Consider the following 16,524-nt stretch of genomic DNA (forward strand, 5'->3'; position numbering starts at 1 on the left):
CACTGACCTACACTCAATACCCCATAATGTCAAAGTGGAATTATGTTTTTTGACATTTTTACAAATTAATTACAAATCTTGAGTCAAGTATTCAACCCCTTTGTTATGGCAAGCCTAAAGAAGTTCAGGAGTAGAAATGTGCTTAACAAGTCACACAATAAGTTGCATGGACTCACTCTTGTGTGCAATAATAGTGTTTAACATTATTTTTTACGACTCCCTCATTTCTTACCTGTAAGGTCCCTCAGTCGTGCAGTGAATTTCAAACACAGATTCAACCACAAAGACCAGGGGTTTTCCAATTCCTTCACAAAGAAGGGAACCTATTGGTAGATGGGTACAAAAAAAGTCATTGAATATCCCTTTGAGCATGGTGAAATTATTAATTACACTTTGGATGGTGTATCAATACACCCAGTCACTACAAAGATACAAGCATCCTTCCTAACTCAGTTTCTGGAGAGAAAGGAAGCCGCTCAGGGATTTCACCATGAGGCCAATGGTGACTTTAAAACAGTTTCAGAGTTTAATGGCTGTGATAGGAGAAAACTGAGGATGGCTCCACAACATTGTAGTTACTTCACAATACTAACCTAATAGACAGAGTGAAAAGAAGGAAGCTTGTTATATTCAAAAACATGCATCCTGTTTGCAACAAGGCTCTAAAGTAATACTGCAAAAAATTTGGCCAAGCAATTAACTTTTTGTCCTCAATACAACACATTATTGAGTACCACTCTCCACATTTTCAAGCATAGTGGTGGCTGCATGATGTTATGAGCATGCTTTTAATCGTTAAAGAATGGGTAGTTTTTCAGGATTAAAAATAAACGGAATGGCAACATCAAAGGAACATGACATTTTTTCTGCTCAATTTAGAAGGAAAGATAAACTTGTAAAAGCTTTCCCATAAGTGACCTAAAAGTATTATACCGTGTATAATGCGTGTACAATATGGTCCTCTTTTAGAATAAATTCTTATCAAATTCAAAACTCTTTGTCTGATTTGATATCGCTACAATTTTTAGCCACAGCAAATGCGTTCTCCAACGTACCCAAAATCATCTGGTGTGATTCCCTCTGGAGTGACGCTTCCAGACCCCTCTCCTATTGGCGGAGGGCTAAAGACGAATTTTCCATTTATGGATTGTTTGGTCAGGCTGTTCAGTCAGCTACCAGCCTCGAAGTTGAACTTTACCTCTCAAACATACAACAGCAGCATTCGGGAGCCTGAGTTCAGTTCCTATGTCTATTCATGTTTAGACTATAGCTACAGAATGGACAGAGGAAGCTGGTCCTGAGGAGAATCTGTGTGTTCCTGCTTGGAAGGCGTCTGCGATCCTATTTTTTATTTAGACTTTGTCTTGTTTTTTTTCTTAGCTGGCCAACTGCAAAACAACGTTTTACATTTTTTAATAATAGACGACTACTGAGACAGCCAGCCCCTGTTCAATACGGAATACAAGGATACATTGTAACTGTCTGGGGAAAGGAGAAAGAATGGTAAGATAACTTAGCTTTTACAGACCATTTTCTTCTGGATAACATATTCATATGGATATGAAGGAACACGATCATGTCTCTTCTTGAAAGGGACGTGAAAGTTCTTTATAGATTGTTAAATATATGGAGGTCTAATGGATTCGTGACACGATGACGTTAAGTATCATGTCAACATTTTCAACATATTCCTATTGCACAGATGAAATGGTCAATGCAAGGGGACAATGTACTTTTATTAAATATATTCTTAGGTTTTAGTCTAATGACCATATAATTTGTCTAAATTGTCAAATAAGGTTGAAATTGCATCCTGTAAATTGTCACCAGAATATTTTAAGAAATGTTTAGCTAGTCATTCAACAAGGTAATGTCGTCATGAGTCATAGCCTACTGAGGTGCTGCAATAGTCATTTTTACAGGCTGATGTGAAGTTGCCTATTTTTGCAACCAATAGCCTTTATGGTTTTAATTGTCATAGAGAATAATAACATAACGAGATGTATGAGTGCCTATTTCACAGAATTATGTATTTAAGTAGACAGGAATTTAAATCATTAGATGTTGTTTTGCTACAGTGTAAAGTTAAATTCAAAGAACAACTTGGACTAAATGCCTCTTCTAGTCTCAATCTGATCTAGCAGGTTGTATGGAATGTTGATAAGAATGCAACAACAAACCAATCCACTATTTTCCATCTCCTATTTGAGGAGTAACCTACCTACCATATGTTTATGATAAAAGTGCTCTCTCACATTCTCTCTCGTCCTCCCTCTCTAACTGAGCAGGATTTTGTATGTGGACAGAGATATGGTAAAACATTAAACCAAAATGTTTTTGACAACAGTGTGTATCTGATATCAAAGCCTTAGTGAGACATGCTAAAGATGAAAACTGGATATTGGATCTCTTGAGATCTAGAGGGGGGGGGGGGGGGGGGTTGTAAAAGAAAGGTGGCCTGCAGATACAGTCCCTATAGCAACCACCTATACTGACGGACAGTCACATGCAGCTCCCACTTCCTAGGTACAGTGTTGGCACAGCCCTACTTTGAATAAAACAGGTTGGTCATGGAAGAGGAGACAGAGAGCACTGTGTGATATCCACATGGAGATCGGTTTCTCCTGCTTACTGAATGTCATCCCAACAGCTTAAGCGTACCGGAGAGAGTTATGGAGAAAGTTGTCCCTGTTGCGTGGCCTCTTCCTTTGTGTTTAGATCACAGATCTTGAGGCCATTGCCATTGTGGCAGATATCCCACTGTGGGTATCAGCTAAAGTACTGTTTATTGAATCCAACAAGTCAACTGCCGTATTTTGATTTAATTAAGGAGAAATCTTTTTTTAAATAATTTGTTCTGCTTGAATTGCCCAAATCCACTGAATGACTTGTATGCTTGACTTGTAATGTCATGTACACTGAGTGTACAAAACATTAGGAACACCTGCTCTTTCCATGACAGACTGACCAGTCAAATCCAGGTGAAAGCTATGATCCCTTATTGATCCACTTAAATCAGTGTATATGAAGGGGAGAAGACCGGTTAAATTATGATTTTTAAGCCTTGATACAACTAAGACATGGATTGTGTATGTGTGCCATTCAGAGAGTGAATGGGAATGACAAAATATTTAAGTGCCTTTGAACAGAGTATGTCAGTAGGTGCCAGGCGCACCGGTTTGAGTGTGTCAAGAACTGCAACACTGCTGGGTTCTTCAAAATCAACAGTTTCCCGTGTGTACCAAGAATGGTCCACCACCAAAAGGACATCCAGCCAACTTGACACAACTGTGGGAAATATTGGAGTCAATATGGGCCAGCATCCCTGTGGAATGCTTTCGACACCTTGTGAAGTCCATGCCCCGGTGAATTGAGGCTGTTCTGAGCGGGGGGGGTACAGAGCTCAGTTACATGGTACTGAGGGTTTGTTCCTTGGATACACTCCATACACTGCTCTGCTCCCAGTGCACAGACTGCATAACAGGGTTGACCTGTTCTAGAGAGACAACATGTGGGATATGGACATAGGGCGGGGTTGGTAATGACAGTATATACACAGTGTACAAAACATTAGGAAGGTGTTAGGAAGGTCCATATCACACGTGTTGTCTCTCTAGAACAGGTCAACCCTGTTATACAGTCTGCTCTGCTCCCAGTGCTCAGTGTATGGAGCCTGTAGATCTGGTTTCCCACAAAGGAATCCAAGGAACAAACCCTCAGTACCACGTAACTGAGCTCTGTACCTTGGCTAGCAGTCGAGCTGAAAACGTAAAGTTATACAGTGCATTCGGGAAAGTATTCAGACCCATTGACTTTTTCCACGTTTTGTTACGTTACAGGCTTATTCTAAAATTGATTCAATTGTTTTATTTCCCTCAACGATCTACACACAATACCCCATAATGACTAAGCAAAAACAGTTTTTTAGAACATTTAGAAAATGTATTCATTTTTTTAATGTATTTTTTAGCAATCACATTTACATAAGTATTCAGACCCTTTACTTATGACTTTGTTAAAGCACCTTTGGCAGTGATTACAGCCTCGAGTCTTCTTGGGTATAACGCTACAAGCTTGGCACACCTGTATTTGGGGAGTTCCTCACATTCTTCTCTGCAGCTCCTCTCAAGCTCTGTCAGGTTGGATGGGGAGTGTCGCTGCACAGCCTTTATCAGGTCTTTCCAGAGATGTTCAAGTCCGAGCTCTGGCTGGGCCACTCAAGGACGTTGAGACCTTTAGCCACTCCTGTGTTGTTTTGGCTGTGTGCTTAGGGTTGTTGTTCTGTTGGAAGGTGAACCTTCTCCCCAGTCTGAGGTCCGAAGCGCTCTGGAGCAGGTTTTCATCAAGGATCTCTCTGTACTTTGCTCTGTTCATCTTTCCCTCGATCCTGACTAGTCTTCCAGGCCCTGTCACTGAGAAACATCCCCACATTATGATGCTGCCACCACCATGCTTCACCATTGGGATGGTGCCAGGTTTCCTCCAGATGTGACGCTTGGCCAAAGAGTTCAATCTTGGTTTCATCAGACCAGAGAATCTTATTTCTCATGGTCTGAGAGTCTTTAGGTGCCTTTTGGCAAACTCCAAGCGGGCTGTCATGTGCTTTTTACTGAGGACTGGCCACTCTACCATAAAGGCCTGATTGGTGGAGTGCTGCAGAGATGGTTGTCCTCCTGGAAGGTTCTCCCATCTCCACAGAGGAACTCTGGAGCTCTGTCAGATTTTTGTCACCTCCCTAACCAAGGCCCTTCTCCCCCGATTGCTCAATTTGGCCGGGCGGTCAACTCTAGGAAGAGACTTGGTGGTTCCAAACATCTTCCATTTAAGAATGATATAGGCCACTGTGTTCTTAGGGACATTCAATGCTGCAGACATTTTTTGGTACCCTTCCCCAGATCTGTGCCTCAACACAATCCTATTTCGGAGCTCTAAGGACAATTCCTTCGACCTCATGGATTGGTTTTTGCTCTGACATGCACTGTCAACTGTGGGACCTTATATAGACAGGTGTGTGCCTTTCTAAATCATGTCCAATCAATTGAATTTACCACAGGTGGACTCCAATCAACTTATAGAAACATCTCAAGGATGATCAATAGAAACAGGATGCACCCGAGGTCAACTTTGAGTCTCATAGAAAATGGTCTGAATACTTATGTAAATGAGGTATTTCTGTTTTTTAATACATTTGCAAAAATGTCTAAACCTGTTTTCACTTTGTCTTTATGGGGTATTGTGTGTAGATTGATGAGAAAAAAAATGGAATCCATTTTAGAATAAATCTGTAATGTAACAAAGTGGAAAAAGTCAAGGGGTCTGAATACTTTCCTAATGCACTGTATTAGAACATGTTACAATTACAGGAGTTCCAATATAACTATTTTATGTGACCTTCCGTTGGGGTAAATCCATATGAATTCAATCACTTTTTCAATCACCCTTTTGATTTAAGCAAAACTTTCCATACATGTTTGCCCATGGAAGAAGTGGTCAGAAAGTGACTTGTTGGACCTGAATGACAAAACATTTGGGTTCTAGAGGTGCTCAGATTTGACCCATACCCCACCATACCATGTGACGTCCATGTCTTCATCACTGGAAAAGATAAAACGGTTTAGTTTGATATCATTTAAAAACGTACGAACGGGGTTGTCAAACTATTTGATCATTTCTTAGACCCTACATCATCTGATATTTTTTGTGTTGTGCTCGATCATGGAAATATCAATCTTATCCCTTCAGATGACTGCAATTTAACTGGTACACCGTTGAAATTTGAATTGACATTTGTACTTCTAATTTAATTACTACCACAAAGAGGACCGCCGGTCCACGCACCATTTTAATATATTACCATTTTAAGTCAACGTTGTCTGATTTGTGGACCTCCAACCATCTTTGTGATACCATTTGAAAGTCGCATTTTTTCAAATTGTATTCCCATTTTAGTACGTTTATGAACCACAACATGACACCCTGTATTCAAGAGCATGTTGTGTGTCTCAACTGATGGCACAACACAAAAAACCCTGTTTGCAAGATTTTAAATTCTATACATTTCAACTGTATAATTTCCAGTGATGAAGACATGGATAGCTAATAGTATGGTGGGGTATGCAAAAAAGGTCAACTTTGAACACCTTTATCTATTGAAGCACACTTTCTCTTTCTGACCATTTCTACAATGGGCAAATATGTATGGAAGGTTCGGTTCAAATCAAAAGAGGGGCTGTCAAAATTGATTGAATTCAAATGGTTTACCCATTGTCCTTCTGTATGAGGGTACCATAAAATGCATGCATTTACATTGTTTGATGACTGGACGACCCCCTCTCTGTAGGCTCATGATGGTTTTAAAAACATTATCTTCATCCTTCTGTAGTAGATTCCAATGAATAAACCCAGATATGAGGATAGATAGATTTAGCATGCTGTGCACACATCTTGATGAGCCAACATTAGACAACTTTTAGCCTTGAGGCACATTCTGACTCACTTCACTTAATATGCTGCGGTGAACCCAAGTCCCCTAGATCTGCTGAAGTTAAGAGATATTCTTATTTAGACTAGCGCTTGTGGGCGGTTCCCTGGCATGGGTGCTGAATTTCATGCTGAATGACCAGAAGGAAATGGACTGGTTTCCTTCTGGTGAGGTAGCTTTAATGACAGTAGAACATATGTGCTGTATATACAGATCCTTTCATCGGTGACAGGTTTATTGAGGATAATATTCAGTAAGCAGAGAATGGAAAGGTTGAATTCAAAACAATGTGAAACTGTTGGACACAACTGAATGTATCCTTTCAATGAACCAGGTGGAAAACATTTAATACGTCTTGAATCTTAACATTTTGCAGCACTGGAATAATTGGTCATGAAAGGAGCAATTGTTTTTCCAGGTTTGCTCCAAAAGTAGGTAGCTGTTTTGCGTGCAAGATCATAGTACGTCATCTGGATGTGTCAGAACCTGGCTCGTCATAAACAGACTTTCTGTCAAATAATAAACCTTCCCCAGATATTCTCCTCTCTTTAGTCTGATGTCAGAGATAAAGAATGAAACACACCGCAGTTACTCAGTGCACAACTCTTCCTTAAAAAAAAAAAAGCCTTTTTGGGGTCACATTGAGGGAACTCTAATATTTGGCTTGTGTGGAGAGAAGCAGTCTGTCACTCTGACTGTCTGGAGCACCAGGCGGTAGCATCACTCACAGTCCCCACTCTGCCAGATGCTGAATACTAGGTCAGTATGACAGCATATGGTTTTTATCAGCTTTTTCTGCAGGGAGGTGAATGCTCAGTAATATCCCCCCATTTCAAAGCCTGTGCTCCATTTTTTTCCACCCTGCAATGCCGAAAAGAGTTTTGCAGGAATTCGAGCCCTTCTCTAGAACAGGGCGAACACCTCTTCTGGGGAACTTGTTCACAGAGATCCAGTAAACATACACTCTCCTCTTTATCAATCCCACGCATATTGGTCTTTGTTACAAAGCTCCATCTTCATGTTCGTGGCGTTCCGTAAGCCATCACACAGGTTCTAAGTTCCAACTCACTGACTTCCAGAACAGATGGCAGAATCAGACTGGATCAAGAATCAGATGTATTAATGGATGTTAAAACGCTTGTCTTAGCCTTACTATTCTGACAATGTTCTCACAGAAGCTCCTCTGAATGATATTTACTCATTGGTTGTAACCCCTTGTGGTTTGTTTGTGCAAAATGAAAAGTTAAAAGGATGAATTAAACATAAAACTGGTTAAAATGAACATTTCTTTAATTGAGCTTTTTATTGAAAGTTTAACATTTTAATTCGTTTTATAAAGAGCTGCTGTTGACCTTTGTCTTCAAACAGATATGCTGTCTGATGTGATGCCACATCCTGCCATGTCTTTTTAAAGTGCATCTGATTAGAGGATACCGCTTCATGGTGACCATTCATGATGCCATTAACACAGCAACTTCCTCTGTTTGGCACGCACTTAGTATTCCTCAGTAGTTGATCATGGTGGCAGTTTGTTCTCCAAACCAAAACCCCATTGTTCTTCACTGACAAGTAAATGTTACCTTTGTGCAAACTAATACCACCTGCTAACTGTGGCCATTGACAGGTAACCCTGCATTATAAAATGTGTCAATCTATTGGTTTTGGAGCAAGCAAAAATATAGAGGATTCTCCTTTTAGATCCAATTGTATACCCATTTTCTGTCTCACCTTTGTGTAGTGAACGTTTCCATAAATCATTATTTTATTTTCTGCTTTCCTCAGTCGGTTCAGTGATGGCACAGTGGGCCAGTAACTGGAAGGTTGCTGGATCAAGTCCCCAAGCTGTCAAGGTAAAAATCTGTCGTTCTGCCCCTGAGCAAGGCAGTTAACCCACTGTTTCCCGGGCGACGAAGACGTGGATGTCGATTATGGCAGCCCCCCGCACTTCTCTGATTCACAGGGGTTGGGTTAAATGTGGAATACGCATTTCAGTTGAATACATTGTTGGACAACTGACTAGGTATCCCACTTTCCCTAATACAGGCCTTTTAATATTATTTGAAATTTGAAACACATCCCTCAGCAACCTGGGCCAGCTGTGAATGTGGTGGTCATGTGAGGAACAGCCATCTGCATTTTCCCCTCTGTAAAGTGATCTGGGTCTGTGTGTCCCGGCCAGCTCACTGTCAGCTCCCCTCTTGTCTTTTGGCTTGCCCAGGTTTACTGCTGCCCAGCCCTTGGTACAGCACACCATTTGTGAGCCTGGCTCTCGCACCACTACCCGCAGGACTGGGAGCCCAGCAGGCTGGGGCTGCAGCCCAATGGAGAGCACAGTCTGTTCTCACAGCGAATGTCTCCCATTACCCCAGTGAGGGATGGGGAGGACTGTGCCAGGCAGCTCTTTGGTCCCATGCAGAGGAGGCCACTTTTGATCAGACTTCTAGGCTGATGTGATATCTTCTCTCGCTCAGACAATACCCACCTGTTCTAGTTTGGGCCACAATTAAACAGCTCATGGAAACTCATGTTTTTCCTTGAAGTATGTAGGTTTGACATGTATTTTAGGCAATTTCATGCTGTGAGACAAAGATTTCACAACATTTGTCACTATAATTTTCATATTTTCCAATAGTAGTTACCATGATATCAGCCCCATTGGGCACAGCTGGAGTCTTCTGTCTGCCTCTGGATTTTTTCTGTCTTGTCTGTTGATCTGAGCAGGGTTCTGAGAGGGTTCTGTTTGCTCACTAGCATACAGACAAACATGCCCTGAATTCCATGGGGGATGCCTGCATTCCAGTAAAAGGATAGCTCATCTCCCAGGTCTATCCATCTCTTTCTTGGGTACACATTATTAATCATCAGTCACATGTTAATGTCACTTTAGTGTTACAGGTGCATAACTAATCATTCTTATTATTAATTGGGTGGTTTGAACCCTGAATGCTTATTGGCTGACAGATGTGGTATATTAGGCCGTATACTACAGGTATTACAAAAAAATGATTTACTGCATTGGTAACCAGTTTCTATTAGCAGTAAGGCACCTCGGGGGGGTTGTGATATTTGGCCAACTAACCAAGGCTAAGGGCTGTATCCAGGCACTCTGAATTCTTTAGTTGGTAAGAACAGCCCTTAGCCATGGTATATTGGCTATATAACACACCCCCTCGAGCCTTATTGCTTAATTATAAACAAGTAACACCATAGTGAGAGACAAGTACATGCTCTAGATAGATGTCCTCATTTGCATGATCTGTTTTTCCTTATTTTGTGGTTGGTTGCTTTACTTTTGTAATTTTCAACAGATATCCACTGTCTACAGTCTCCCACACTAAGGAGGTGGAACTCTGTTCAGCAAGCTCTGACCTAACAAAAAAGTAAACAAAGTCCTATCTGAAACTTCTATTTGCATGTGTTTTGTCACCTGTTAGGACAGCTGTGGAAATGGAAAAATGTCACGCTCTGTCAGAGCTGAGTTCCATTTATCTGTTCAGCTTGTTTCCTATCCACTGTTGCATTATGTCAAAAGATCATAGGCCTCAGTGTTTGGGCTCCAGCACTGCCCCATGGAGACTTTATCAACCCATCTCAGTCTGTTACCGTACCCTAGGCCACCATTGTTTTCACCCTGCATCACTTCTTAGATTAAGTCTAATGGCTCATTATGGCTTTCCTATAATCATAAATTGTATACTATTGTGCCACACAGTTTCCCACTGTATTGTGCCAGTATACCCATAATATCATTAGCTACAGTACCAGCCAAAAGTTTGGACACACCTACTCATTCCAGGGTGTTTCTTTATTTTTTGATATTGTCTACATTGTAGAATAATAGTGAAGACATCAAAAACTAACACATGGAATCATGTAGTAACCAAAAAAGTGTTAAACAATTCAAAATATTTTATATTTGAGATGATTCAAAATAGCCACCCTTTTGGCCTTGATGACAGCTTTGCACACTTTTGGCATTATCTCAACCAGCTTCATGAGGTAATCACCTAGAATGCATTTAAATTAACAGGTGCCTTGTTAATTTGTGCAATTTCTTTCCTTCTTAATGCGTTTTTAGCCAATCAGTTGTGTTGTGACAGAAGATAGCCATATTTGGTAAAATACCAAGTCCATATTATGACAAGAACAGCTCAAATAATTAAAGAGAAATGACAGTCCATCATTACTTTAAGACATGAAGGTCAGTCAATCTGGGAAATTTCAAGAACTTTGAAAGTTTCTTCAAGTGCAGTTGCAAAACCCATCAAGCGCTATGATGAAACTGGCTCTCATGAGGACCGCCACAGTAAAGGAAGACCCAGAGTTACCTCTGCTGTAGAGTTCATTAGTGTTACCAGCCTCAGAAATTGTAAACCAAATAAATGCTTCACAGAGTTAAGACACATCGCAACATCCGCTGTTCAGAGGATTCATGGTTGAATTGCTGCAAAGAAACCACTACTAAAGGACACCAATAATAAGAAGAGACTTGCTTAGGCCAAGAAACACGAGCAATGGACATTAGACCGGTGGAAATCTATTGGTCTGATGAGTCCAAATGGGATAATTTTGGTTCCAACCGCCATGTCTTTGTGAGACGCAGAATAGGTGAACGGCATGTGTGGTTCCCACCGTGAAGCATGGGGAGTTGTGGGGGTGCTTTGCCGGTGACACTGTCTGTGATTTATTTAAAATTCTAGGCACACTTAACCAGCATGGCTACCACAGCATTCTGCAGCGATACGCCATCCCATCTGGTTTGCGCTTAGTCCCACTATCATTTGTTCTTCAACAGGACAATGACCCAAAACACACCTCCAGGCTGTGTAAGGGCTTTTTGACTAAGGAGAGTGATGGAGTGCTGCATCAGATGACCTGGCCTCCACAATCACCTGACCTCAACCCAATTGAGATGGTTTGGGATGAGTTGGACCACAGAGTGAAGGAAAAGCAGCCAACAAGTGCTCAGCATATTTGGGAACTCTGTTGGAAAAGCAGTCCTCATGAAGCTGGTTGAGAGAATGCCAAAAGTGTGCAAAGCTGTCATCAAGGCAAAGGGTGGCTACTTTGAAGAATATAAAATATATTTTGATTTGTTTAACACTCTTTTTGGTTACTACATGATTCCATATGTGTTATTTCATAGTTTTGATGTTTTCACTATTATTCTACAATGTAGAAAATAGTACAAATAAAGAAAAACCCTTGAATGAGTAGGTGTCCAAACTTTTGTGTGTGTGTGTGTGTGTGTGTGTGTGTGTGTGTGTGTGTGTGTGTGTGTGTGTGTGTGTGTGTGAAAATGAAAATATCTAAATAGTGTGATGTAGCTCTGCAATACTATAGTGATCAACACAATATAAGATTAATATCAGAGAATCAAGAGATTGTCAGCTGGAAATCATTGGAACTGTGTTATATTATTCCCTTCAAAGCTGGAGAGGACTACAAACAGCCTACTGCAACATCTATCATTTTTTATTCTTTTCACATTTTTACTGCACCAAAACCCTTTGAAAGAACATTTTATGAGAAATGTGTCTAAAGGATTGCAGTGAAATCTGGTATGTGATTTTGTGACAGTGAAGCTGATTGTGATTCATTAAGGTTGTCTTTGTGGAATGTAAATGTTTGTCATTGGATTCATTGTGTATATTCAGAACAGTAAGTCATGAAGCTGTATTTGGGATCACTTTTCAGTGTGTGTGTGTCTGTAGCAGTGACTGAGTTTGCGCTCTCTTCCATTTCTTTTTTTAGACCTGGTCAGCTGCTTGGGCTGTTCAGACACAAAGTAAGTCGGTGACCAAAACAAAGTATTCCAAAAATAAGTATTTTATATTAGTTCTCTCTGGGCATGTGGTGTGGAAACACAGTGATAGACAGCAGCCTCATACCCAGTCCCAGACAGACTGTAAATGGATGGGTGTGTAAAGTAAAGGTCTGTGCCAGTGTTCTGTTGGGTGAGCCAGGTTATTACCAGTGTTCTGTTGGGTGAGCCAGGTTATTACCAGTGTTCTGTTGGGTGAGCCAGGTTATTACCAGTGTTCTGTTGGGTGAGCCAGGTTATTACCAGTGTTCTGTTGGGTGAGCCAGGTTATTACCAGTGTTCTGTTGGGTGAGCCAGGTTATTACCAGTGTTCTGTTGGGTGAGCCAGGTTATTACCAGTGTTCTGTTGGGTGAGCCAGGTTATTACCAGTGTTCTGTTGGGTAGGCCAGGTTATTACCAGTGTTCTGTTGGGTGAGCCAGGTTATTACCAGTGTTCTGTTGGGTAGGCCAGGTTATTACCAGTGTTCTGTTGGGTGAGCCAGGGTATTACCAGTGTTCTGTTGGGTAGGCCAGGTTATTACCAGTGTTCTGTTGGGTGAGCCAGGTTATTACCAGTGTTCTGTTGGGTAGGCCAGGTTATTACCAGTGTTCTGTTGGGTGAGCCAGGTTATTACCAGTGTTCTGTTGGGTGAGCCGGGTTATTACCAGTGTTCTGTTGGGTGAGCCAGGTTATTACCAGTGTTCTGTTGGGTAGGCCAGGTTATTACCAGTGTTCTGTTGGGTGAGCCAGGTTATTACCAGTGTTCTGTTGGGTGAGCCAGGGTATTACCAGTGTTCTGTTGGGTGAGCCAGGTTATTACCAGTGTTCTGTTGGGTGAGCCAGGTTATTACCAGTGTTCTGTTGGGTGAGCCAGGTTTTTAGGCCATACTTGGGGAGGGTGGAATGCTTTCTGGGGAGAGGCTGTTGTTGATGACTTCCTGAGTGTTTAACGTCAGCTCAGATGGGAGTTGTGCTGCTCTTGGTTGTCAGCCAGCACGCATTTCCCTGAGTGGCTGGGAGTAAGATGCTCTAGCCAGCATCGTTAGTCTGCCTGTTTTCTATACCATCAGGTATAGGCTTTCATCTCTCTGATGCTACCGTCCTGGGAGCCATGCTAGATGTTAGCATTTAGGATAAATGATCACCCAATCTGGCTCTACGGTTCCCAGGACATCTGTTTTTTTTTCATGCACCCAGTTGATTTTGAGTTTGACTATGGTGAATAATCACTTTTTTTTATTCATGCCAAAAATTGATGGCAGAATATTTAATAAAGCTCCCACATGTCTGGCTTTGATTAACTTCTCAGTTATGCTTCCCTTTTGTGGGCTGCTATCTCTTAAAAGCCGTTGTGCTTCTGTATGAATCTGTCAAACTTGGTTTAGGCAGAGCAGTTTTGTGGCAGGCTGTAATTTGTGCACTCTAGTAGTGGACTTACTATACAGATTTTGCACCTAGTGTGGCTTCCTCTCTCTATACGTACACAGCAGCAGCAGGGCCCAAAAAACAAATATTGATTTGTATAGAAGTCGCTTTGTGTTAGTTCACCTCTGTCGGACAGCTTATCACACAGCTGATGTTATTGACACAGGCAGTTTATGTGTCTTTGTGTCCTCTTAGTGAAATTAATGCGTTCTCTGCTGTTGCCCTGTTGGACTGCTCACTCCATCAGGTAGAGGTCGACCGAATTGTCGACTGCATTGTCGATTTTTTTCAAGTTTTCATAACAATCGGTAATCGCCATTTTTTTGGACGCTGATTATGGCCGATTACATTGCAATCCACGAGGAGACTGTGTGGCAGGCTGACCACCTGTTGCGTGAGTCCAGCAAGGAGCAAAGGTAAGTAGCTAGCTAGCATTAAACTTATCTTATAAAAAACAATCAATCTTCACATAATCACTAGTTAACTACACGTGGTTGATGATATTACTAGGTTAACTAGTTTGTCCTGTGTTGCATATAATCAATGCTGTGCCTGTTAATTTATCATCGAATCACAGCCTACTTCGCCAAACGGGGGATGATTTAACAAAAGGGCATTTGCGAAAAAAGCACAATCGTTGCACGAATGTACCTAACCATAAACATCAATGCCTTTCTTAAAATCAATACACAGAAGTATATATTTTTAAGCCTGCATATTTAGTTAAAATAAATTCCTGTTAGCAGGCAATATTAACTAGGGAAATTGTGTCACTTCTCTTACGTTCAGTACAAGCAGAGTCAGGGTATATGCAACAGTTTGGGCCGCCTGGCTCGTTGCAAACTAATTTGCCAGAATTTTACGTAATTATGACATAACATTGAAGGTTGTGCAATGTAACAGCAATATTTAGACTTAGGGATGCCACCTGTTCGATAAATACGGAATGGTTCCTTATTTCACTGAAAGAATAAAGGTTTTGTTTTTGAAAATGATAGTTTCTGGATTAGACCATATTAATGGCCTAAGTCTCTTATTTCTGTGTGTTTATTATAATTAAGTCTATGATTTGATAGAGCAGTCTGACTGAGCAGTGGTAGGCAGCAGCAGGCTCGTACGCATTCATTCGAACTTTACTGCGTTTGCCAGCAGCTCTTAGCAATGCTTGAAGCACAGCGCTGTTTATGACTTCAAGCCTATCAACTCCTGAGATTAGGCTGGCAATACTAAAGTGTCTATTAGAACATAAAATAGTCAAAAGTATATAAAATGCAAATTGTATAGAGAGAAATACTCTACGTATATTAACTACAACCTAAAACTTCTTAACTGGGAATATTGAACCACCAGTTTTCATATGTTCTGAGCAAGGAACTTAAACGTTAGCTTTTTTACATGGCACATATTGCACTTTTACTTTCTTCTCCAACACTATGTTTTTGCATTATTTAAACCAAATTGAGCATGTTTCATTATTTATTTGAGACTAAATATATTTTATTTATATTAAGTGGAAATAAAAGTGTTAATTGTTCATTTAGTATTGTTGTAATTGTCATTATTACTATCCTATCTAAATGGGTCGATTTTTAATTGGTATCGGCTTTTTTTGGTCCTCCAATAATCTGGATCGCCGTTGAAAAATCATAATCGGTCGACCTCTATTGTCAGGCATCTATTTTCCCCCTGAAAGGACTGGTTCATAAGCAGAGGAATGAACTTGGTGGAGCCAAAGGAGGAAAATGAACCATACATCCAATGTATAAACTGGGCCCTTGTGCTTGTTCATGGTATAAATAGAATAAGGCATGCTTTTCTACACACCCAGCCAGCCACACCCCTTATGACGAGGTTCTCTTTCACATTTCTTTCTGACGCGTCACACCACCACCACCACCACCGCCCGTATCCCTCCTGTTCTGTCACTGTCGAAGATATCTCTCTCACTCTCTGTTGCGGTGATAAAAATCCAGACGCTGAAAGCACTCAATGTGTCTTAGAGAATATACATCCACCTATCTTTGCTCCAGCCACACCATTTAACAGTGTCTGACCTTCCCAGACCTATCCCACAGTAACTTGAGGCATCTGGGCTCATTTCAGCCGTGTTATGCCACAGCAGTACTGGGCCCAGGACCCAGACAGTTTTGGTACACATTGTAAAAGCAACTCCTGCTGCATTGATATGTTTTTGAGTGAGTGGCCCTCCTTCTCCTATTCAGGAGTTCTCCTGTCTAGACCTGGGAGGTACTTTGTCATATATCTGTTTCAATGGGCCAATTAGTCCAGGCCATAACCCATGACTGCTTCTGGGCTAAAGCCTCACTAATTCAGAGGATGGTTTTTCTGTTTATGGCAATTGACTCTCCTCCTGGCAACAGTCTTATCACAAGAGGATATACCAAACTTCTTACTGATACAGGAGGTGTCTCAGACCCTGAGGATGGAGGCTTTACCATGTCATGAAAGATTTCTAAGGTCTATCTTCAAGATACCCAGTGGATATTGAAGGGTGTATTGCATTTATGAGAAGTGGTTGGCTCCTGACTAGCAGGTGATTTCACAGCTGAGAAACAGTATTTGGTATAATCCTTCAGTCATAGGGGTTTTCTTTTGAAAAAACATAATTTAGAGTGGTAATTTATACTATAAAAACACTTTGCTAACTGGCAGTGTTGTAGCTTGACATTTTATTCCAATACTGACTCCTAGAAAGTGCTACCCATATCCCTTATGAATGAGTATGAATGTCAGACCACCCAGATGTGTTCCACAGTAAAGGGATATTGAATGACCGTATAGCAGGGGTCCCC

General features: G+C 41.1%; 1 protein-coding gene across 2 annotated transcripts in view; it reads left to right on the plus strand.

The window, feature by feature from the left end:
- Positions 1-1,153: 1,153 nt before the first annotated feature.
- LOC139385260 (unconventional myosin-Ie-like) overlaps positions 1,154-16,524 on the plus strand; it is a 60,545-nt gene continuing 45,174 nt past the window's right edge. Inside the window, exon 1 of one of the 2 annotated variants that reach the window (XM_071130425.1) lies at positions 1,154-1,503. In XM_071130425.1, coding sequence (XP_070986526.1) covers positions 1,501-1,503 — 3 coding nt within the window. In that variant the 5' untranslated portion in view covers positions 1,154-1,500. The remainder of the gene's footprint in view (positions 1,504-16,524) is intronic. The other variant, XM_071130426.1, reaches the window with a different exon arrangement.

This window comes from Oncorhynchus clarkii, chromosome 26 (assembly GCF_045791955.1).
Source record: "Oncorhynchus clarkii lewisi isolate Uvic-CL-2024 chromosome 26, UVic_Ocla_1.0, whole genome shotgun sequence".
Lineage (NCBI taxonomy): Eukaryota > Metazoa > Chordata > Actinopteri > Salmoniformes > Salmonidae > Oncorhynchus > Oncorhynchus clarkii.